This window comes from Hippocampus comes, unplaced genomic scaffold, assembly GCF_001891065.2.
Source record: "Hippocampus comes isolate QL1 unplaced genomic scaffold, H_comes_QL1_v1.1 scaffold76, whole genome shotgun sequence".
Lineage (NCBI taxonomy): Eukaryota > Metazoa > Chordata > Actinopteri > Syngnathiformes > Syngnathidae > Hippocampus > Hippocampus comes.
The window spans coordinates 3,835,529-3,860,313 of NW_017805277.1; the positions used below are offsets into that span (position 1 = coordinate 3,835,529).

The 24,785-nt window shown below is 42.7% G+C and overlaps 2 protein-coding genes and 1 non-coding gene across 4 annotated transcripts; 1 reads left to right on the forward strand and 2 right to left on the reverse strand.

The window, feature by feature from the left end:
- Window positions 1-474: 474 nt before the first annotated feature.
- Window positions 475-11,538, reverse strand: nid1a (nidogen 1a). Of its 2 annotated transcripts, XM_019870636.1 has the most exons (18): window positions 11,207-11,537; window positions 9,360-9,662; window positions 8,019-8,245; window positions 7,629-7,933; window positions 7,402-7,542; window positions 6,331-6,582; window positions 5,965-6,165; window positions 5,646-5,882; window positions 5,378-5,515; window positions 4,441-4,569; window positions 3,268-3,411; window positions 2,851-2,970; window positions 2,194-2,421; window positions 1,856-2,028; window positions 1,204-1,330; window positions 929-1,100; window positions 666-819; window positions 475-587 (listed from the first exon to the last, which is right to left on the reverse strand). In XM_019870636.1, the coding sequence occupies exons 1-17, from the start codon at window positions 11,408-11,410 to the stop codon at window positions 708-710; spliced, it is 3,213 nt and encodes a 1,070-aa protein (XP_019726195.1). In that variant the 5' UTR covers window positions 11,411-11,537; the 3' UTR covers window positions 475-587; window positions 666-707. The 2 variants fall into 2 exon arrangements, with proteins under 2 accessions (XP_019726195.1, XP_019726197.1); XM_019870638.1 differs by lacking the exon at window positions 475-587 and having other exon boundaries at window positions 662-819; window positions 11,207-11,538.
- A 2,476-nt stretch (window positions 11,539-14,014) lies between these two features.
- Window positions 14,015-14,086, reverse strand: trnaq-cug (transfer RNA glutamine (anticodon CUG)). Its single transcript has one exon. It is a non-coding gene; the product is annotated as a tRNA-Gln (tRNA).
- Window positions 14,087-16,655: 2,569 nt separating this feature from the next.
- On the forward strand, window positions 16,656-24,584 carry gpr137ba (G protein-coupled receptor 137Ba). The gene is made up of 7 exons (XM_019870516.1): window positions 16,656-17,911; window positions 19,767-19,816; window positions 19,991-20,213; window positions 20,303-20,449; window positions 20,522-20,650; window positions 20,876-20,997; window positions 21,714-24,584. The coding sequence occupies exons 1-7, from the start codon at window positions 17,546-17,548 to the stop codon at window positions 21,826-21,828; spliced, it is 1,152 nt and encodes a 383-aa protein (XP_019726075.1). The 5' UTR covers window positions 16,656-17,545; the 3' UTR covers window positions 21,829-24,584.
- Window positions 24,585-24,785: the final 201 nt, after the last annotated feature.

The following is a 24,785-nucleotide window of genomic DNA, read 5'->3' on the forward strand; positions in this document are numbered from 1 at the left end:
AACAAGCCAGTGCATATGCAGCGTTGCCAACTTAGCTTTGCCACTCCATATTTAGTGACTTTACCAATCTCTCCAGCAACTATATCATAATTTTTTAAAAACATGCATGGGCAGCAAATCTTGTGATCATTTGTGGTGTGAAAATTCCATCCACATCCAGACGACAAATGAATGCCGCTTCTGTTGCACATCATACCTAAATGAGCAGTATTCTGTTAAATTTGCAAAGAATTTATTACAATATTTTTGCAGGTGAACAATGTTAAACTGTTAAAATGTTAAACTGTTAAAATTAATGAGTGTTTATGATGGCAACAGTATGACCATTCGTCACTGCAGTGCAAAGCTCCTCTGGATTTACAAATTATTAAATGGGGTTAAATATTGTGTATGCCTGTACCAAAAAATATGAACGACTTTGCTCAAAATTCCTACAACTCAAAGTGAAGCAGATAATTCAAACCTCCGCCAATCGGTGTAGTAGATGTTCTTCCCAAATGAGGTAACTCCAAACGGGTACTGAATGCCCTCCATGATCTGTCTACGGTCTCCTCGGCCAGGGTTGGTACATTCCACTTTATGTGTGCCTGACATGCAAGAGACAACAGTCAGCGCTTATCATCAAATGGCATTTCATCGACGAGTCACTGCATCCTTCGACCTACCTGCATCCGCCCAACACAGCAGAGACCTCTGGGAATCGTAGGTCAAGCCGTTCGGCAGGCCCAGATCGTCTTTAACAAGGACACGCCTGTTAGATCCGTCCATGTATGAGGTCTCAATCTTGGGAGCATCTCGGTTCCAGTCGGCCCAGTACTACTGTCACAATGACGTGTAGTAATAAATGAATGGAACAATCTCTTAAGTGTTATTTTAAATCACCGGTATTCTTTTTGTGGCGTAACAAGATAAAAACACTCTTACGTACCCATTGGGGGGGTCCGCGATAATAGCACGAGGGTTGACAAGACCAGAGTCGACGATTACACGTCGTTGAGAGCCGTCAAGCGAGGCCACCTCAATGCGGTCTGTCACAGAATCAGTCCAGAACATAGTTCGTCCAAGGTGGTCGATTGCAATCCCCTCTGGGCTCTGCAAGTCTTTGAAAAAAAAAAAACAGAAGTCAAGTCCAGACCATAAACATTTGTTTCTGACAAAAGGTGAACCACATGAGTGAGAGATGAAAGTGAAGTGAGGTGTTACCTGATCTAATGACTGTCACGGGCTCTCCCCCCTGGATGCTAGCCTTGCTGATTGATGGCGACGTGATTTCGGTCCAGTAGATCATCTTATCCACACAGTCGTATGCCACTCCAATGACCACTTTCTCCTGTGGAGCAGGCGCCACAAAACAGCTTTGAAGTGTGCTTACTTCAAACAAGGGTGGTTGCAGATACAAACATGAAGCAGATGTATTTTTTCACATGAGTGGCGAGACATACATCTACACAAACAGCGCCGCACACTGAGAAGAAGCTGGGCCAGACATCCGACCAGCTGTTGTGAAAATCAGTCGCACAAGAAATGCAGATTTCAAATCCCCAGAGCCGATGTTTGTAATGAGGAAAAATCTCAACATGTGCCTCCAATAAAGTGCAGGCCTAGAATGCATGCAGGCGCGCTGGAAGCAGGACGAATACAACAGGATTCATGCAGCTTTTTACAAGCACTTTATGGGACACCTCACCTGACGCCTTTAAAATAACAGCTTCATGGTGTTGGGAAAAATGTACACAACTCATTAGCCCACATGATGAATCACAGTGCACTTGTTAGCCGCTGTTCATATAAACTGTCGTGGTATCGTTTGGCCGTGTGAATCCTAAACAAGATGAATTGATGTGGAATAACTCACAGGTAGATGGAGGACAGCTTTGGCGTCGTCTTTCTTCATATCATAACCTTCAAGTGGGACGTGCTCTATCCTGCCACTCTGAGCGTACAACAGGTGTGTGCCAGGAGGCAGTGGGTGGACGTCAGGTCGAGGGGTTGGTCCGACTGGTGGCCTCACCCCACCATGGTCAATGCCTAACGGACCAATTGTAAAAAAATCCACTTTTAGTCTGAAGCATAAAATAGTTTGACAAGGCTTGCAATAAATCGTGCACAAATGCGGATTTCAGACTTATCTGTTATTACGTGAAAATCATGTAATGAAAGAGTGTGATGTAACGTGATGTGTAATGAACTCACACATGGGTCTACCACCAGGCCCCGAGCGTGTCCCTGGGATCTCCTGTCCGTTCCGGTCCACACACCAGCAGTGCCCCGAGCTGCCATGGCACTGCATGGGCTCATAGTTGCCGTGCTCATCACACGTGGGGACGTACTGTCCGACAGGAGGTCGCGGACCCCGTGGGCCGAACTCAGTCGCGCCAAGAATACTTTCTCTGTGCGTCTCACATTGCGTTTTTGTCCGCTCTGAAACAAATGCACGAACACGGATTCTCTGACGTATCTTCATTTCCTGTCCCCTTGTGTTATCTTCAATTACACAAAAACTCCCACATCCCACATAAGGCACGATAGCCATCCAGAGGCCAATAAAAACAGATGCCAGCTGTCAGAAATTCCTTGCACACGGATGGGTGGAATAAAACGATGGCGAGAATGTGAATGATTCATTTTGTATATTCGTACGATTCAGTTTGTATGCAGAACTATGAACACTCGCACCGAATTGGCTCCGCTCCAGTGGCAGCCATCCAAAACAGAGCAGCTGGATGTTAGCGGACATAACAGAACACATGTTTCCTGTCAGTCCACCGAGGAGTCTAAAATCACATTTGCCGTTGAAGTAATTCATTGGCGTAGCGAGGCAAAACGCTGGCAGCGTGCCTTTAGACTTACCTGGGGAGCAGTAAAAGCCATCGCCGTAGTAACCCGGTCTACACTGACAGTTGAAGGATCCCTGGGTGTTGTAGCACACGGCGTCCTGGTGGCACCTGCCTGGCTGGCACTCGTCTATGTCTTCAAGGCAAAAATAACATGATTCTATCTCATGTTATGGTTTGTGGTGTGCACAATAATTTGGGTCGAAGTACAGAGACTCAACACGGATTCTTGAGAGGCTCGACACGATGAATGAGACTTCCCGAGCAGCAGCCAAAAAAGAAGCTATACTCTGAAATGTCCATCTGTTTCCTATGTTTTACTGTTCGGTTCCAGCGAATACATGACGTAACCCGGCTCACTTCCCCCCGGCTCTCGAGCAGATGGTGCAAAAATTCAAGGCTGTATAGTGGATTTGAGTCTCAGAGGTTTTACCTTGGCAGACTCTACCATCTCCGATGAACCCTGGCAGGCAGGAGCAGATATAAGAGGAACCTCCGGTGTAGCTGCATTGAGCGCGCTCAGGAATGTCACAGGTATGGCTCCCCTCTTCACACGCGTCCACGGGTCGACTCACCGCTGACGTGGGAAGGAGGCCAGACAAATGCAGCTGAGTACATGTTTAGTGCTTTAGACAGAAATGTCCACTCAAAAGATCTTGCAGAACAAATCATTAGATACACCTGTAGACCTTCTATTGGCCTCTATTATGAGAGTTGTGTCAAAAATGTCTTTATAAAAATGATGATTTCTCACTTGACACTGTCCAAGAGGTATGGATTTGACTATATTGTTATAATTGTGGTTGTGGTTTTAAGTGGCATAGAGATTATTCTGAGAGATGTTGCTCATCATTTTGTCTCACTCAGGAGCTATGAAAGGAAGCACAAATGTTGTTTCATAACATTTTTATGACATTTGAAATGCATATTTTTAAATGAAGCATTTTCACACCATTTTGTTGAAGGTTGGGAAAATTTGGGAGTGACATTCCTTGATCTGCACTAATATCCAGATCAGCTCTCCAGAGCTGACTCAAAGGTTTGAGCATTCATGTTGTGTTGTGTTTATTATTTTACTTTATGTTAACTGTTTTGTTAAGCGCTTTGTTACAGCTGCCGCTGTTGTGAAAGCGCTATATAAATCAGCATGTATTGTATTGTATTGTATTGTATTCATTTTTTTGCATGATTAAGCACACAAACAAAGCACATTGTTGTGGCGGCTCCTTTCAGTGTGCTGCAAGCAAGCTTTACACAGCAGCAAAGTGCCATCATCTCTAAAACTAAACATGATTCTCTTTGTAAAGTCTGAATGTTGGCTATATCTCTTGTTTTTTATTAGATTGATTAGAGATTAGATTTTATTAGAAGTGACAGATGAGTGCCACATATGTCACTTGTAACACTGAAGGAGAAAGCCAGGGAAAGTCACAAAAGTCAATCATTAATCAAGTTTTGATGTTGCAGTATTTCACACATCGGACTCTGAACTACTTATAGAACACATACATCCATGTAATCCGGATACATCAGGCCTTTGTACTCGAGTGTCTAACTTGAAAGAACAGTGCTGTGTAAATCATTTCATTTGGTGAGCCGAACCTACCAACACATGTCTGCCCATCACTGCCAAACTGATATCCATCGACACATTCGCAGCGGAAGGTGCCAGGCTGGTTGTTGCAGATAGCATGTGAGCCACAGATCTCAGAATTCTCTCTACACTCATCAATGTCTAATGGAGATAAGAGACAGTTATCAGACAAGAATCATTTTAACTCATTCACTCCCAAAGACGTTTTTAAACGTCTTTTCAGACTTGATCCAGAATTGGCTGGAACTGAATGAGTTTTTAATAGCTGACACGTAGATCTAATCTCAGAAGTCCGGATTTGTCAAATTTGTGTCTTTCATTATCGGATGCTGGAGACCATAGAGGAGAGATGACCCAAGATTTCCTAATTACAAATAGGTCAAGATAGCATCTGTCTGCAATACATCCTTCCTTTTTGTACTATATATGCCTTGGAGCATTTCCTGTCTCACCCTGTTCGGAAAGGGCAATGACGACTCTTGGAAAATGTTTGAACCTGGTTTGGAAGCATGGGACACATTGTATAGCACGTGTGACTTCTCCCTTGCTAATTTGTAGGATTGCTATGTAGTCCTGAAAGAAAAAACTAGAAAGGCGTGGTCGTAGAATCGACGTCTAATAGACGAATGACCCCAGTCCATCTCTCTTTTATTGATGTACGAGGTGGCATAGTTGCTCCACACTTTTATAGTTTCATAAATCATAAATGAGTCAAAATTGAAGAAACCACTGTTACTTCAAACAGTGGGTGATCAACTTGCCAGTCATTAGTCATAGCACCACTGGTTGATTGTGATGTCCTTTATTGTGTACACTGTATCGTCAATATTTCCAGATTACCCGAAAGGAGCGCCCCTAAGTAAATGCATACGATGACTTTCAAATGAGTTGAATAACAAATAATACTGTCAACATTTTGTAATATGCCAAATACTGAAGGTGGCCATACCGTAACATGTGCGTCCATCACCAGTGAAGCCAGAGGCGCACTGGCACGTGAACTGCGTCCCCTCTCCGGGTCGGCAGACGGCATTGGTGTCGCAGCCGTGTCTTCCAGTGAAACATGGATTCTCTTCTGGCTGTCCTCCTGAGAAAGGAAGCACACTTTTAGAACACTGATTTCATAGCAAACACAGTTTTTCACCGGCATGTCATAAGTTGTGATTGGGCAGGAAATGAGCGAGGCAGGAAGACGACAACAATCTCCAGGAGCTCACCATTGATGTCTCCGATCTTGTTGCTCATGGCGAAGCGGATGAGTTCATTTTTAGGGTCGTACATGACAAAAACTTGGTCCACGTTGAGCATCTGTGTGGGTCGCATGTCTCTCGTAGACTCATCATGCTGACAACCTTGGAAGGTGATAGTCTGTCGCCACTGGTACGTCCTTGTCTCGTCCTTGGAGCCATCGGGCAAGTTGACGACGTACTTCCGTGTGGAGGATGAGGTGATTACTGAAAGGAAATTGGGATTTTCTTGATGTGTAAACATGTTCTCAAATTAGAACCGACATTTCTACTATGGGTGTTTTCTTACAGTTGTTGCTGTACTGGTAAATCTCAGAGTAGGGCTCAACCTGCACGGTGGAGTCGCGAGGCACCTCGGGGACCTGGCCCTCCAGGGTGGTGCTCACCGCCAGGTGGTCGTGTTCATCGATGCCTTTAAACTCCTGCCTGATTGTCAGCTTTTCATTCCCGGGAAGGAACGTGACCTCAGCCTGCCGAGTGAACACTCCCCCTAGGAGAGAGGCACAAAAGGGGTTAACAGAGACCCCGCAGCAATGGATTAGCTCCCTCCCCTCGAGTGTCAGCTGAGGTCATTTCTGGGAATTTCAGCGAGCAATGCGGCAGCTGCGTGACAAATTGTGACATTAGGAGTGTGTGCGATGAATCTCCCCCTCACCAATAATGCTGAAGCCATTCTTGAAGCCAGGCTGCTCCAGAGCAAAGGCCCACCCGATCACACCACCCAGCGCTGACAGGGGCATCAGGGAGGGCCCGAGGGCCTGGGGGATGTCACTGATGGCCACATAGGAGCGTCCGTCGTTCACCACAACGTACGAGTGCAGATCGTTGCTGTTGAACCTCTCTGGAGTGGGCGAGTTGCCCACATACACCTGTCCATGTACTTTACCATTCATCCTCTGAGGTTTTCCTGTCCAGACAAGTAAGCGTTGCGTCAATATTCATTGAAGTCTCACCATAAACGGACTGTCGCAGAATATTTCCAGGAAAGTCACATCATCTTATGTCATCATTCTGTGGCACAAAGATCTGTTGTTGATATTAGCTTGTTTGTGTTGTGATGGGTTAGATGTGGTACAAGATTTTGCGGCAGACGTTTACATTTGTAATTGACTTCTTGACGTCTGCTTCGTTCTCATCAGAGTGCATGCAGCTGAACTTTTTAACACCACAGAGAGTCTCTCGCTGTTTGGCAATGTTTTTACACCGGATGCCTTTCCAGATTTATTTATTTCATCTGGGATTTGGCCTGGCGATAGGTAGGTCGGTATTTGCATACTGACTGCATTAAATGCAGAAGCATGTACTACTACACCACAAGTATGAAACCTAAACCAGTAACATTGTGACAAAACATTCCATGAATCCCAACTATAGCAAGCGAGGCCATCCTTCTAGGAGGGGAAAATATTGGAGTAATTAAGCATTTAGACTAGAGCAGGGGTGTCAAACTAATTTTTTGTCGTGGGCCACTTTGGAGTTACGGCTTCCCTCGGAGGGCCGGTGCAAAATCTCAGTTATTTATTACCCATGACAATTTGACATTTCGGTACAGATTTCAGCAAGAATCATGACAGTTGACACACATGATTTGCTCCCGTGGGCCACATAAAATCACATGGGCGGCCGGATGTGGCCCCCGGGCCTTGACTTTGACACCTGTGATTTAGAGGATCACTGAACTACATATACCAATGAATGTATAAAATTCTTACAAATGTGGCCATACCCTCTGCCACACACTGTATCCCGTTGCCATAGAAACCAGGCCTGCAGTGGCAGCAGTATCCAGTGGAGTGGTCCTTGCAGTCAGCAAATTGGGAACACTTTTTTCGGTTGTTTGCACATGTCCCAAGGTTGTATGCAAACACTAAAACATGAAAGCACAACAAGAAAATCAATCCAGTGACACCGACGGGGTATGTACAAGTACAGCAGCCCAGCATTATAACTCACCATCTACATTGATATCAGTGTCATCCACTACTACCACTTCTGGGTTGTCAGGTTGGTGGGGCTGGTACTGAACACGTTCCACTTCGATCTGTTCCTCTTCCGGTTCAACAGGAGGGTACACTACTTGCTGTCCATTAGTATACACTACCCTCCTGGAATCGGGGGCTTCTTCTGTGTCGCCAGGGAACGGAGACGATGTAGCCTCAGTAGGCAGCTCGGTCACCTCCCCTGGAGCTACGTTGGTAAAATAAGGCGACGTTCCAATCTCATACACCCAAACCCCCCTGAGACCTGAGTTTGTCTGTCTGCAAGGGTGAAAGCACACGTTTCAATACATGACCTGTCGAGCAACGGTCAGGAAATGGTGGTATATTGTCCGTCATGACTTACTCTGCTAAAGCACTGATGGATGCGTCTTCATCATTGGTCGTGCGATAATATGGACCCTGACTGGAAAACAGGAAACCTCGAACCAGGCCTTTACTGAAGCCAGCATGCAAGACGATGCTATTCTCCCCTACGGGAGTATTCGTATACTGTATCCCATCTGTGGCATATAGCAGTATAGCATATGAAGAAGACCCCACTGATGCAATGGCCAGTTGGAAGGTATTTCTCTGTCAAGGAAAAATGGTATGCGTTGACATTAGCTTTTGCTTTTTGGACCAAATTCACTGGTGTGAGTCTAGGAAGGTACCTTTGGTGTCAACTTGCCATTCAAACAGCCAGGTAGCTTACGCTGACATATACCAATTTGTTTACATGACCTATGGTGCAGTTATGATTGAGTCCTATGATATCTGCCTAGCAGCAAGTTGCCATGCAAATTTCTTACCTGACAAGGAGTCTACTGCATTGTTAATTTTTCTATTTCAGACATGGATGTGATGATGAATCACTTTTTTAAATGACTGTAAATTTGAATTTGGACAGCTTTGAAAACTGTTTATGTTTGTGCTTGGACTCTGGTCCTAATCCATTCACATAAATGTAATAATGTACAGTAACGCAGTTTAAGATTAAGTACTGTATAAGGGAAGCGTTAGCTAAAGTAATCTTTGTGCAATGGTGAAAGTACGGCTATGATTTTCCAAACCATTTTTATCATTAAGAAGCAGAATTTTCTTTTCGGACAACAAACGAATTATTTTCAAAAATGGACACTTAATTTTTTTCTGTCCACAACTCACGCTAACATGGACAGATTAATTACCGAGCATCAGGTTCAGAAAGGCTTTCTTTTGCAACATTATTTATATCTTCTTTATAGAATTTTTGTCCCTGTGTTTCAGCTACCACCTTTTAGTTACATCAAGTATGTGTTTGACATCGCATGGTTGATTTTATTTCATCAATGTATTCAGCTTCATCTTTGTTACTTTTAGTAGCCATTTTGTATGTCGGCAAAATATTCGATCTCTCGCTTCGTGATTGATCACCGTCACTCATTATTGTGTAAATCAACCCCAGTCCGCTCTTGTAGTGTAACACTGCTGCAATAAGTTCATAGTGTGTGTGTGAGCATGACCAATAATCAATATTATTGGAAAGAATAAAGAGCTCCAAAATCGAACTTTGCTTAAGCGTAGGCCGGCTCTGACCGATTCCATGAGATTGTATTTCTTGTCATTGTGATTGGAGGCACCTCAAGGCCAAAAGGTCACCCCCCAAACCCCCCTCAAAACATCCACACATCTTATATCGTTCACATGACAACAGTATAAGCCTCACTTTCTTTTCGATGCTATCTCCAGTGCTTTCAGGCTCCTTTCGGGCAACATCTACCCAGCTAATGACCACCACGTGGGTGGGATTGACTTCTTGATCGTCTGGGAAGGCCCTGTTGATGTGCTCCGCAGCCCGACGCAGCACGTCGGGGCTGCTGTCTTCGCGGAAGAAAACCTTGCCCTCTGTATCGCTTGTGTCCAGATCTCCGTGCAGGGCCGCAATCATTCCAAAGGGAGCGGGCATTTTGCCGAGATAGGTCGACTCACTTTTGGGCACTGCGGTGGCGATGAAACCGTTGGTGTTGATCTAAAATGACAACATGAGAAGGTTTGTAACTGGGGATGATCCTTGTTCAAAAGATCTAGGACAGACACATGAACAACTGTGGCATTCCAATATGGCCCACTTTGATCTCTATCCCAAACTCATTAGACTAATGGTCCAAGGCTGCCACTATGAGGCACACGAGCGCCGATGAACGCATAAATGAGATGCCATCGGACACAGATTTTACACTCTTCGTGAGGCACATAAAAGAGGAGCTGGACTCATGTCAAAAACACACGCTGACGCCCCCGGCACATGGGGCTCCTCCACTTCCTGATCGAGGGGTGGGCGGCAGGGAGAACCAGACCGCTACGTTTCCTGTCCTTGCCCCTGACCGGCAGCCCCCGAGAGCCCAGAGTAATCTTCATTACAGGCACTTCCTGGCCCAAATGGAAGATAAAGCTGGGAAAATGGTCACTCAGTTTGTGATTCAGACCGTTAAAGTTGCTACTGTATATTGCAACGTACCTAGACTTTCTTATTGAATCACACTCCAGTTGAGACACTAAAAGCAAAAGCACACTTTTTTGTTTTGTTTTTGTTTTTCAAAGCTTGTCAGGTATAAAGAGGTGAGTGTTCCCCTGCAGGGCACAGACACAGACACGAGTTGATAGCATTGTTTCATCTGCTCCATGAAGAATCTTAATTGGAGCTGAAAAATGTGTTTGTGCTGGATGACGTAAATGGAACAGAGGGGAAACCCCACTCACATTTTGTTTTACTAAGAAATGTAATGTTTATTTCCAATTGAAGACAAACATATGCCCCAAAAAGATTCCCACACGACCCAAATGTCCCTGAGTGAAGATAAACTTGCACATTGCTGTTCAAGTGGAAACAATCTCACTCACCAAATAAATAAATAAATAAATCTGCCAGTTGAAGACAGTTTTTGTCGCTAAATGAATTTCTCTGGTAAAATGCATTACAGTATTCTCTTATGCATTACAGTTGAAAACAGACGCAGCACTTTTCTTTGAAAAGCAGATTGGGGGAATATAAAGGGTTGCTTGTGTGTTCAACACAATGGTGCATCTTTCATACATTTTGGATTGTTGTATTTTTAGGGGGGGGGGGCATTCATATTTTCCGAATATGAACTTCAGCGACTGGACAGGAAACAGCAGAAAACTTTAAGATGACTTTATGGGTACAAGGCCACATTCGCACATGAGACTATAGCCAACCACTTCATGTGTGAGATACTTTAGGCTGTAGGTCAACAGTAAAAGTGATAACCTCGGGCTGTAAGAATGTGAGGACACATGCATTCCAAACGATCCGCGCAATCTTTGTGATAACCAAACCAATATTTACGAAGAAATACCTTATTCTTTCACCCATATAGGCTTTGCCGTTTGATAAAATGTGTTCCCCGAGAAGCGCGTAATTGCGCAAGACTTTCTAGGGATAGTGCGCCCTAACCAGAAGAAGTTGGAAAGCATTGCTGTTTTTTTTTTTTTTTGGATTGTTTGTCTCCCCACCCCCAAGTGGTAGTAATAGTTAAGAGGCGATTTACTTACAAAGATGCTCTTAAAAGTGCCATCATAAAAGAGCACGGGCTTCTCCAGCTCAAGTGTGTGCGTGAGGTCATCGCCTGCGTCCAACTGTTGGTCTCCAGCGCTCGCGCCGAAAGGGAAAAAGTCTCCTCGCGTTAAGCTCTGTGCCGACGCCACCATTGCGAGGAAAGAGGCGCAGACGAGCCACGCTTGCTCGCCCAAAGCCATTGCTCGTATTCTTGAGGGTCTTCAGAGCAATCCGTATTTGTGCTTGAATCCGCAGCGCCGAAAGACCGGAGCGGAAAGGGGTCCACGGAGCAGAGTGACGCCCGGCTTCAAGTGAGGAAAGTTCAGGCAGAGTTTGAAGGACTTGGGGCGGAGTTGAACTGAGCTGAGGGGGCGTTCGGGGCTTTTTTCATCAAATAGCTGTACTAGAAAAGGAAACGAGAAGAAGGCCAGATACTCCACTGTTTCACGTTACTCTTAAAAGCAGATTCCTCAAGAATTTTCTCCCACTGAGATTAAAAAAAAAAAAAAAAAAGAAACACCTTGAGTAACACCTTGAGTTTCACATCAAAGTTTTCCTTTGTTGTCAAAGCACCAAGTACAAAAAATTGTTTAGCTCTCAAATGACCACCATCATCCATTCATTGGCTTTGGTCATTTACAAATTATGGTATTATGCTGGCGTTTAGGTTGCATCTACCATGATCAAAGTTGAGGCATTTTATTTAGCTGCTGAATTAATTAGCCAAATGTCTCATTCGTTTGGTCTCTTATCAACGCAATTCACCTCGAGTCACATCTTTTCAACTGCAACTTCACTCACTCATTCAATAGAAAAGAGACCTCAAATGATATGTAAGGGTGTGTTTACCCGTGGTACCATTAGGGAAACCTCCAGCTTTTGCTATTCTGAAGTATGTGTGACATCACAGTGTAATGTCCGATACTGTACATCAGAATTATCCACTTTAGTTTGGGATTATGAAGAATCCAAATAAAGGATCCACTGTGTGGAGATCCACTGAAGCCATATTAGTGCATTTGGAGGCAAGCCAGAGGCCCTTCAGGGCACTGACATCAGCGCATGGCCCAGTGACCACCAACAGAACCTGACGGCCACTTGGATTGAAATATTATGATCACACAGTATGCACTCAACATGCAAGGTTGACTGAAGTTTGTGGATGAACACTAACTTGATCTTGTTCGCTGAACTACTTTATACGTCTCACGCAGTCTCAATATCTGATGCTAGCTGACCTGTATGTGTTGTCTGTCTTCTTGACCTCATCGCTTCATTCTTCAAAATATTTTTTTTCTTTGTTTTAAATAGCTGACCCAGCTGCATCCACATTTTCTTTCTGAATTTTATACCTCATATGTTTATGCAGGAGACAGAATGACAAGAAATTGAGCCTTGAGGTGAAGAAGGTTTTCATCAGTGCTCTTTGAAATTACTGACAACATTTGTGCCATTTCGGTAAGCAAATGATGCAACACTTTAATGGTTCAGAACATATTTAGGTTAGTTGTATGTGACCCATTTGCTGAAAGCTTAATGTTCAAAGTTTGTATTTCAAAGGATGTTTTGCCCTAATTTTATATGGCAAGGAGTCATATAGTCTACAGTAAGATACAACAATCTTCATGTAAGGGACTAGAACCATGTGATTTCTCCCAGCCAATCGGTGAAGAAGGCAAATGATAATAATAAGAAGAAGAAAAAGAACAAGAAGGAGAGGTCCACCTGGTACCCTATTAAGGACAAATAGTACAGAAAATTGAATGATGGATGATAATATCTTGAAAATGAAAACAATTGTTCAAATCTTCTCAACTTCAACAGGCACTGTTGAAGTTGAGAAATTGTACATTTGATACACATTTCTAAAACAACAATTTACCTTTAATAATGTAATTAGTGTATGATATTATTAAAATAATTATATTCACTTTTGTGAAGACATTGATCAACTTAATGATTTTGCATCGTAATTACAAAACCGATTCTCTAAACACTGTATCAATATGCTGCACTTTCTATATACCTCTGCTAGTATTCACATTCACTGGTTAGCTCTATTACCAGTATGTTAGATCAGGCTTACCGGGATACTCGAGTGGTCCTTGTGCTCTACCTGGTCACCGCTGGCACCACATTGGTGACCCCTGCTCCACCGCTTTGTGACCCTGAGCAGTATGACCGGTGTGGAAAATGTTGATGGGTGAATAGATGGAAGTCAAAAGGTTTTGTAACTACAAAAGGCTCAATGTTAGACTGGGGTACCCAGAGAAAACCCACGCAGGCACGGGGAGAACATGCAAACTCCACACAGGGAGGCCGGAGCAGGAATTGAAACCTGCACCACTGCACCGTGAGGCCAGCATGCAAAGCAGACCGTCGATCATCGTGCCGCCCATAGCAAAACAAAACAAAACAACATAATTTTGATTGGACTTGTTTCTTTACCGTTTCATTCAAATCAGGACCGACTGTCCCGCGTTTCCATGGCTGGCATAGTATAACAGTGCCATCATGTGGCCATTGTGGGTAATCTGATGGAGGCGCGAGAAAACAACATTTTAGCCGTCCACCCAGAAATGTTCTCCGCAGTTAAAATTGTTCGGGGTCACATGGAGGTCAGAGTATATCCCAGACGAGTCTGAACGAGATGCAAGGTACGCTGAGGACTGACTACCTGTCAGTGACATGGCACATATTGATAAACAACCATTCACACCTACACATCTCGGGGCAATTTAAAGTATTGCGGGAACGTTGCTAACGTGCATCTCTTTGTCGTGTGACGTTTCGAAAAAAATGCCAGGTTCCACTGAGACTTGAACTCAGATCGCTGGATTCAGAGTCCAGAGTGCTGACCATTACACCATGGAACCCTCGTTGACTTTAATGGGTGTGTGCAGTGTCACAACGATGTGGAGTGATGAATAAGTTCGATTCTAGTGACCTCATGTTTTGGCCTCTTGCATTTTCACATGCTCCTCTGATGAGAAAACCACCCCCACTCTTGTCACCAATCTGCAAACCTTACTCATGTTTAACTCTATTCAGACATTAAATTTTGCCACATAAAGGGTCGTTGTCTCATCCCTCTACCCCCTCGTGTCTTTTGGGATAAACACTGAAAATTTGCTCTTCGTGTTTAAAATCACAGACAGAGTGTAGATGAAATATGAAATGGGTGGATGGGTACAAGTTTAATACAAGCTTCTGCCTGACTGGAGTGATTTGTGTTTGAAGAAACTCTGCTACTGAAGTAACATCATTGTTTTCACTTCTTGAAAATTTCTGGAGTTATTGGTTTAAAAAGAATGAGGGGTAACAGGGAAGTTGCAAATATATTCCGCTTTAACTGTCTTTATGCATGCCATTCCACATAAAATTCTAGGTAAAATATAAACTGTCAAGTATAATATACCAATCCCTGAACAGCAATGGACTGATAGAAACATTCAGCACCTTGGCCTTGCATTTTTTTTGTAAATGAATTCTTACACTGGCCTCAATTCTGCACAACAGCATTTGATCCAGAGTCCGCCTTAAAAAAGATAGGAATGTTTGTTTTGAGGGACACGGTCCAAATGTACAAAGACGACAACTGCATCATATAAGAGCAGCTTTTCATAATTTTATTCCTTTATTCAGGAAAACATTAGCAGATTGTGACAGTATGAGGCACACAATGCCTAAAATTCTTTAATCTCCAAGATGAGAATGCATTTTCTCTGTATTTGGTCCTAAATAACATCTATGAGTTCACATTTGGTTACAGCTGCTATTCGGTCAAAGTTTAGATAAGGAAATGCATGATCTAAACACTGACTCAATCATTGCTTCCCTAATTTATTTAAGGCTCAGGCTGCATTGACGTCATTGTTAATATGTCTGCTAGAACAATACACTGTCAATTAAGGGGACGTGGATTTGTTAATCTTTTTAATTTGATAAAATCCATTACAAACTCTGTATTAAATTGTCTGCCTTTGCAAAGATAAGCCACTTTTACATGGTCATTTTGGCATTAATTTAAACTGAATCATATTTTGAGTGGTTTGAAATATTTCTTACTTCTTACTTTCAGATTACCGCATGCATCTTGCATCTATGAAAAAGGCTCTTACTGTATTGCTAAATAATGTAATCATTAGGTTGGGAAGATCAGTACGCAATAGTAAAAATACAAATATAGATATTAAAGTAACTGAATTTTTATTTTAAACATTAAAACAAAACAATCGTCAATAGACAATGAAACACTTCTCATGGCACACAACCAAATAAAAATATGGGGGGAAAAGTATATACACTGAATAATGACTATCATGTTCCAGTCTACAAATAAATACATAAATAAATATTTCGTGTGAAATCTTAGCTTACTTAATTGAACACAAAGCTATCATTCTTATCTGGCATGAGTGGCAACAGGCGGACAGGTTAACGTAATTGTACCTGTACTGCCATCTCGTGGAAGCATTTAAGTATTCTTCCTGCCACTTCACACAACTGCCACAAATAATGTCCAAAAATACTTTGCTTTAAGTTGACCAACAACAATTTTATTGAATATGAAAGGAAAAATCAAATGAAATTGGAACATTCCCCAGGGCACACCTGAAAAATAAACTGAACAGCAAAATTCACAATCAGTGTTCAATCCATGAATTGAAGGAATTTACTTGGCTACATCATACACTTTTGGTTGCCTTTTTGGAAGACCAAAAAGGTTAAATATGTTACACAAATTCATGAAACACGTCAGTGTGTGCAGTACATGTGTGATGAAAACGGATTGGCAATTTAAAGACAACAAGCAATTGTGTAAGGGCTCCCGCCAACTGCCTGCATCAGCAATTCATGCGTCCACAGCCGCCGTGTCACTGAAAGTGCATTGCTTCTGTTCCCTTATCGCCTATTTATTTCAACAGGAAATATGGAGATTCAGCTATTTTATTCATTTTAAGGATGAAATCGTGGACATTATTGGACTGAAAAATAAAATCAATGAAAAGCATGGAACAGATAATTGAAATAGAAACTCATTTCATGTCATCATTATTTGTTTTTGGTTTGTTTAGGTTTTTTTTTTTGTTCTTCACGTGCAGGGGAGGGGACAGGAAGGCTCTGTCTCGCCTTGACCGCACGACCCTGGACGAAGATGATGCCTAACATTTGATCAACAGTACTTCCCTATGCTGAAGCTTCGAAAAGGATGTTGTCAGAGGGAAGTGTCTACTGAATATATTGTCACACAGTGTCATTGGCAGGTTGTAATAAGGATACATATAGAAACTGGAAGCATCACAGAGAGACATCGAAATGGGTTTCCTTGATGTCTCAAATATCACCTGCTGTGAATATTTTGCCTTTAAGCTTTTTGTTAGAGGGGCAAAAAGTACTGAAATACTGAACAGTTGGACATATACTCAAATGTTTAGAAAAGGTCATTTTAGGTTCACTTCTAAAGGTTGTATGCGCAGGTGTCAATTCACGGGCCACATCATTTTATGTGACCTGTGAAAACAAAACTGGTGCATCAACTTGCATTATTCCTGCTAAAATTTACCAAAATTTGAAATATATTTGTAATAAATAAAGTTCTTCAGACATTACAGCATTTTTTTAGCCAGATTCCTTTTTGCAAAAACTTGAACAACTATTGCCCTTAAATTCTGATGATAAATTTGATTATCCATCAATTTGTTGCCTATGTGTAATAACATGATGAGGAAATTAACATTGTAGTTCAACGGTTAAACTGACGATAAAAAACTGCATTTGAAGACGATCCTAACATTTTAAGTCCTAACTTTTTACGTTGTATATATTATCATTCAGAATTAATAGAGCATGAAAATTGAGCATGATCGTCTTTGGGCCTAACGCTGTTGCTTCTAAATGTACGTGCAAAGCAGCACTTGTCTCCGGGGGAACCTTTTGCTGCGGCTCGAGGGCCTCCCATGACAGGGTTAAAGGTACAGCAAACGTGCGTCAGCTGATGCGACCCGTGACGTCAGCGCGAAAGGGGCGTGCCATGTAGCGAGAGACAGCCATCCGGCGGAGGAGGGAGACCGCAGCAGGCTACGGTCCCGGGCTGCTTCTGAGCCGCAACCCGTGCAGCTCCGACAGAGAGCGGCCATCCTTAGCGCCGACCATGCGCTTGCAATTGTGTCAGGCTCCGGGAGTGAGCCTCGTTCCTCCCCCGCCGCTTTCCTCCTCTTGACTGCGTCGTCGTGCGCGTTGAGTCGCTTCGGCTGCGCCGGTTTGAGCAGCTTTTGACGCGGTCGCTTGTTGGAAGCCGGCTCCTCCTCCTCCTCCTCGCGGAGTCGCAGCTCATGGAGGCCCCCGCGGAGGGGGATCGGGAGTCGTTCCCCCTGCCCACTCTCACGCCGGCCGTGCCCCCTTACGTGACCCTGGGTTTGACGGTGGTCTACAGCGCCTTCTACTCGCTGCTCTTCATCTTCATCTACGTCCAACTGTGGTTGGTGCTGCGCTACCGGCACAAGCGCTTCAGCTACCAGACCGTGTTCCTGTTCCTGTGCCTGCTGTGGTCGGCCTTGCGCACGGTGCTCTTCTCCTTTTACTTCAAGAACTTTGTGACGGCCAACACTTTGGGGCCTTTTCCCTTCTGGCTGCTGTACTGCTTCCCCGTGTGCCTGCAGTTCTTCACACTGAGCCTCATGAACCTCTACTTTGCACAGGTGAGTGCAACCAAGCTGTCATTTGCGAAGGGGTTATGCAGACAAAATGTCTAATCGTGATCTGAAATGACTGGAAGAAGCCACACACGCACGCACGCACGCACGCTTTGGTGCACCTGCACAGTCTAATGTGGTTGTACTGGGGCAGAGCTGCACTGTGTTGAACCAAGAGGTGTTGCTAATGCTTTCTTATTTTCGACAGCTACACGAAAGGGGCAATAAGTTTGAAACACCTTACACTGGTTGTTGTAATACTTTTCACACACACCACATCGAAAAATATGTAACACTCCATGTACCACTCACTTTATGAGCCACATTAAATGACAGTGGCATAGTAGGTCTGAGTGTTCATCAAAAAACAAGGCAGAGGTTCCTCGAGAAACAAATGACCCAATTTCTGTTTTTCGAGATATGAGCTGTTGTTCGGCTGACTTTTTTTTTTTTTTTTTTTTTTTTTGCTTTGACTTGTTAGCATGGTGGCGCTGCACGGTGGTAGTGAAGTCAGCTTAACTCGCTTTGCAACAAGTAGCAATTTACCAGCTCGAAAATACAGTAATAAAAAAAAATACTTTGTAGATTATTGCCATTTTAACCCTTATAGGAAACAAACCATATACTATCAAACAAACCATAATACAAAGAGAAGTACACGTTTTGGATTTAAGACAACCACATTGCTCTGCTTTACATAAGTCTGTTTAGCTTAATGCTATAACAAACAATCCTAAACGCCATAGACGGGTTAATGAAACCATCAGTGTTGCGATATTAAAACTCTAAGCATCAAATATATGAACACAAATGGTGAAGCAACACATGTAGACTACTATAATGATGCTCACAGGCATAGATTCTTTATCCTCTGTGACTAACAACCAATATTACTGCAGCTTACTGAGAAGTTATGACCAGCCCCTTGTACAAAAGTTGGGCCGTTGTGTAAAAAAATGTAAATAAAAATAGAATACAATTATTTGCAAATCCTTTTCAACCTATAATCACTTGGATGGACTACAACAAGATATTTAATGTTCAAACTGATAAACATTTTTTATATATGGTTATTAACATGCTGCGTGTAAGTATAGGAAAATAGATAAAAACCTGTAATTAGATAATGGCACCTAAATAAATGTTTTAAAACAAAGGTAGTCAAATCTACTCTCATGTAGTTAAATAAGGAGCTTGTTTTGCATTTACTTCCTGTACTGTACTAAATATGAAACATGAACTGAACCTTGAATTTAAAATGAATCTCTGTCCCGAACTGCAAATTTGGTGTACCATTCCACCCTGAGCAATTAAACATCTCGTATGTAGTAGGGGGGGTAGCGTGTCAATGTTAAAGCTTGAAGTTGATTAATAATATTTTACTAAAAATTAGACCAGTGGCACAGTTACCTCTTGAATATGCTATATTTAATTTATAGGCTCTCGTTAGATTGTAAACGTGTTCCTAATGTAGCGTGCCGTATGTGTAACTGTCCACATCCTGACTGATGAAAAATTGAATATACTGAGGGTTCTATTTTAATCAATGTATTGACAACAGTCATCCTACCGAGGCGCTTGTGAGATAACACACTTGGTTCCAATCAGCTTTTCGGTGTGATGGAGTGACTCATTCCTCATCTGCTTACATAATTCGCATATCAAACAATAGCTTCCCGGTGTGCTAAGGCTTATTCTTAGCAGGAGTAGAAAATGTGCGTGGTATAAAGTGGAAAGCGGCAAGCTTCCTGTTTGGTGATTTTCATTTTTTGCTAGAATGTGAATGGAAAGCTGAACATTGCTGTTTGTATGACGACAACGTGAAGCATTTACAGTACACATTCACTCTTTCTCACTACAGGTCGTGTTCAAGGCCAAGTCCAAATATGCACCAGAACTCCTGAGGTACAGGTAAGTCATTACATTTGGATTTAGTCATGTGAGAAGCATCAGAGCAAAATAAACCCCTCAAAAGAGTTGTGTCCTGTTTAGTACAAAATAGCCATCCCTTTCTACACTGCTGCGAGAGGGCAAGAACCTGAGCCTGAACAACAAAGTGAATCTTTTGTCACTGTGTCCCTGCAGGCTGCCACTGTACCTTGTCTTCCTGTTCATGAGCGTGCTGTTTTTAGCCGTCAACCTGGTGTGCGCCATGCTGGTGAGGACGTCGTCTGCCGACGCCCGCACCGTGGTGCTGGTCAGGGTGGCCATCAACGACACTCTCTTTGTCCTGTGCGCTGTCTCGCTCTCACTGTGTCTCTACAAGATCGCCAAGATGTCCCTCGCTAACATTTATCTGGAATCCAAGGTGAGAAATGAGAGGCGGAACTTAACAACGCGAATGAGTTGCATGTCGAGTGGCATTTTGGTTTTTATGTCCTTTCTGATACTGCGCAGGGCACGTCGGTGTGCCAGGTGAGCGCTATAGGAGCCATTGTCATCCTCCTGTACACGTCCAGGGCCTGCTACAACCTGGTGGTCCTCGGACTCTCCAATAGTAGCATCAACTCCTTCGACTACGACTGGTACAATGTTTCTGACCAGGTAAGGCTCAAGCAAAATCAAATAGCAAAAATTCAAACTGGGTAAATTCTCAGCGTTTGTATTTTCTTTCAGGCAGATTTACAGTCCACTCTGGGCGACACAGGCTACGTCGTCTTCGGGGTGATCTTGTTCGTATGGGAGCTGCTCCCCACTTCTCTCGTAGTTTTCTTCTTCAGAGTCCGCCAGCCCAACCTGGACAGGGTGAGTCATGAGGTTGTGCCATTGCTTCATTTTTGCATCTTGCAGACATTAAAGTTCATGGCCACAAAGCAGATGACACTTTTACATTGTGCAATACTGGAAGATTAATCCTCAGAAGGAAGTTGTTTATCCACACGACATTCAGTGGAAGAAAGTGCAGATTGTAAGTAATGACTCATTGCAAAAACAAGAAAACAAGAAGTGTGGGTCTATCCTGTCTTGCAGACCGGTTCTGGGCTTCCTAGTCATGTCTTCTCCTCCAGGGCATATTTCTTTGACAACCCTCGACGTTACGACAGTGACGATGACCTTGCATGGAGCGTCATGCCTCAGAACATCCAAGCCAGGTCTAAAAGTCAAACATCATTCCTTAAAAAAAATGTGGGAATAGGAAGAGTTGTGTCATGCACGGGCTGGACAAATTATAGAGCGCAGGCGACACACGGCCCGTTCTGCTCCGGCTCACCAAGCATGTACATTTTCAAGAGACCGATTGATTGAGCAGTTTTTTCCCTAAAACTGGTTGATTGAAATGTTTTTTTTCCCATTTGTTTTCATTTATTTGTGAATAAAGAATGCACTGAAAATGCATGTTATTAGCTGAAGTACTAATTCAACTCATTGATTGATAGGGGGAGGTTGCAGTTGTAAAACTGCTAGCCAGATCAAAATGTAGCTTTACTTTGGTAGCAATACCAAGTTAGCATTAGCACTGTGAACAAGCCAATGTTAGCAACAGCTGCTACGTTGGTTGTATGACTTATTCATCATGGAATGCTACCATATTGATAATAAATGTATTGGTATGAAGTTTTATTGTTTGGGATGTGCTATCAATAAAGAATTGAAAACAGGTGATAAACGAACCTGATGAGTAGACATGTCACTGATTTTGCGTCACCTCTGAATATAAAAACGCAATCTCCCCTTTTAGTTATGTTTAAACAAATGATAATCCAATCAAAGTTTGAAACCATTTGTCGGTTTAAAAATCAAGTGTGGCCCTTAAGTACCAAAGTTTGTCCACCTCTGACTTAATGGCATCCTTTTGTGTTTGTATCAGTTTGGCTGCCGACAGTTATGAGTGGGGGAGCCAGAGCAACAGCATCAGCGCGTATGTCGGAGGAGACGACATTTACCACCTTCCGCCTCCTCCAGAAGAGCTCAACCATTACTGATACGAGGTCAAAATGACTTTCTTGACTCCAAATGTTTTTTTTTTTGCACACTGTTATCATCCTCGTGAAGCACACTGGACTCGATACATTCACGTCAGTTCTGGAAAAGAACTTCGAAACGTGCCAGGGTATGAAGGACCACTTATGGGAAGACGATTTGCACAATCTATGTCAAAACAGGGCCCAACATTCCTGCTATTTTTTTTCTGTTTGTATTGATATCTGATTAATATATTTCCTGACCTTTTGCATTATGCACTATATCTCTATCTATGTGTATTTCTTTTCATACAGATTTGTTAATATAGGTAGACTAGTTTAAATAATCAAAACAGTGAAATAGATTGTACTAAATTGTTTTTTTTGTTAGATTTTTTTTTTAACTACACGTATTTTTTGTGCTAAATGGACACAAACGACTAAAAAGGTGGATAATATTTTTGCATGTAGTCACAAACAGGTGCATCCCAGTAAATATAGAAATATAATTCAGGAGTTCAGCTGAAAAAGCAAAACTGAACTTCATTCAACCAAAAAATATTTGCACAAGTAGCGGATATTGGTTTTCCGTCAGCATTTGTTCAAGGTTGCAAAGACGTTTTGATGGTCATCAACAGTTTGATCTTAAAGCTGCTGCCTATCGTCTGGAGAACGTTTGTGACCTTGAATGAACCCTGAGAAGAAATCAACATTCACTGATGAGAAATCAACATTCGCTCCCTTGCAAAAGTTCGCCCCTCAGTGGGATATGGTCTTAAGGATTTCACTTTTGAATTGAAATACTGTACTGAAATAAATCTGTCGATTCTCAGTCACCTAGGTCACAATAAGCTGCAAAGGTTGATTCCAAGCAACTGGACGTCTTGTTGGTTAAAGACATTTCTGTTTTAACCTGAAAAGCTTCTTCTGTTCTAAAATTTCTTGGTGTGATATTTATGCCTCCATCAGTAGGAGTTCCCCTGCAAGTGGTCACAATAGGGTGTTGTTCTTGTGGCCCATCGTGGCTGGCGAAAGACGGTCCTGCAAATCAACGGATTGTTCATCCGCCCTATTGCCGGCTCATTGCAACGAGTGTGCTTAGAGATAGCGCTTTACACCTCTTTCAAGCTAGCAGTCCCGATCCAAAATGTGGACGTTGTTGTCCTCAAAGGGCTGTCCCTTCTCTTTGAGATGCAAATGAACTTCTGACTCCTGAACTGAAGAAGCTGCTCGCCAATGTTGTGCCACACCCTTGTGTATCCAGGTCACGGCACCTTTTGAAAAGTTCTGGAGAACTTTTGTCGATTCTTAATTTTTCAAGCTCACTAAGCTGTACAGTAACCATCACAATACTGTATATTCTCAATTGAGATATTTAATGGCTGCCAGAAAGCTTGACACATGGCCGTGAAGCCTTTTTCAAGCTCGAGTCACCCATCTACTTAAGTGCCAAAGAGGCCTCCTCTAACAGCTGCTTGGTCTCTACAATGTAGCGGTCACTGCACTCCCCACTACACGGCACTGGTAGGGATCTTCTGTGCTACCCTAGCTTGTTTTCCAGTGGGTGACGAGATTCAGAGTGAAGGTTAGTAGGTTGTTGGTAGACCTAAATGTTGAGGTTTCTGTTTTTACCTGAGCACACTTGGCAGACCAAAAATGGTCTTCGATGCTTTCTTGAGTGAAACTGATTTTTTCGGTCCAGTTATGTGTTCAGGCAAGACTCATCTACTTCACAGTCTTTGCTCTTAACCCGAGGGTCGTCAGCATACCTAAATCAGAGACTGGGCTTCGTTCCTCTAGGGTCCAGGGTTTTTCTTTCCACTTCTTCCATGTACATGTTGGCCATAGTAGGGAAGACCGGTGAACCCATAGCACAGCCATGTTTTTGGTTCAGAAACATTTATTAAAATAGATTACACATCTGGTCCAAAGTGAGTTTGGTTTTGACCTGACCTGAGTCATTTCCTGACTACATCAGTGGTGGAGATACATGTGAAAAGCCAGTTGATGTCGAAAGGTACTATGGTTTCATCTGTAGCAAAAGGTTCCGGACCTAATTTGCAAATGCCTTGCATACATGGTGTGGGTTATGGCTGACCAGCGGCATAAGAATGGTGGCTAGATAATTGGAAATGTTTGAAATTGATGTTGCCGACCGTGGGCCTGAGAGCACCTTGTGATTCCATAAATGCAATTACAACTGAAGAAGCCTTTTGGATTAAATTTGGTTAACTACATCCAACAAACATACTGTGTTCTGGATTCACCTGCTTCAGATGACTGAAATAATATTGTGCACCATTTTCTAATTTATTGAGATGCACCTGTTACACACATTGCTCATATTAAGCACACTTTCACAATGTAATGAGAGATTGTATAACAAGTATTCAATTGTTATTGGATTAGCACTGTTAGAGGTATTCATTTGACAATGTTTATTGTAATTTGCAGTGGTGTAAAACCCCAATGCACATCAGAGAGATTTCTCTTCTTTTTGCGCTGTTACAGCTAAACTTTTAGAAACATTTTTGAGTGTGATAGCCGCGTGATTCTACACCACTGCAACAATTCAGTTCATCAAGTTTATTAGAACAGTGTCTAGTGATCTGGGATGAGGAATAAGACCAACAGGCCGTATTTGCTTTGTAAATTCACTCGTTTTATTGACACTATTATCATCAGGCTGAAGTCCAAATTGTATAGAGATATGCATACAGATTGTACCTGAAATTTTAATTGTGCTAGAAATGGACAAATTAAATACTGTCTACTGATTTATTGAAGATATTTCTGGCTGCTGATTCGTCGCCAAATGAAGGAAACACTATGTAAAATCTCCCCCTCATTTCTCATTCGGGTCTTTTTAAAGTTATACAAAACGGGTTCCCTACTCAATATGCAATACAGTAGCGACAGACACTTTAAGACAGATTTGACGAATTAATTAATTTGTGACCTTTTGTAATTCAACTTCC

Coding starts and splice junctions, on each gene's coding strand:
- nid1a (XM_019870636.1), bottom strand. CDS start 11,410: ATGGCTTTGGGCGAGCAAGCGTGGCTCGTCTGCGCCTCTTTCCTCGCA. Junction 8,246..9,359: donor GAGATAGCATCGAAAAGAAA/GTGAGGCTTATA, acceptor TTTCCTTGACAG/AGAAATACCTTCCAACTGGC. Junction 2,422..2,850: donor TGGCTTTTACTGCTCCCCAG/GTAAGTCTAAAG, acceptor CATTTGTTTCAG/AGCGGACAAAAACGCAATGT.
- gpr137ba (XM_019870516.1), top strand. CDS start 17,546: ATGGAGGCCCCCGCGGAGGGGGATCGGGAGTCGTTCCCCCTGCCCACT. Junction 19,817..19,990: donor CCAGAACTCCTGAGGTACAG/GTAAGTCATTAC, acceptor GTGTCCCTGCAG/GCTGCCACTGTACCTTGTCT. Junction 20,998..21,713: donor CCTCAGAACATCCAAGCCAG/GTCTAAAAGTCA, acceptor TGTTTGTATCAG/TTTGGCTGCCGACAGTTATG.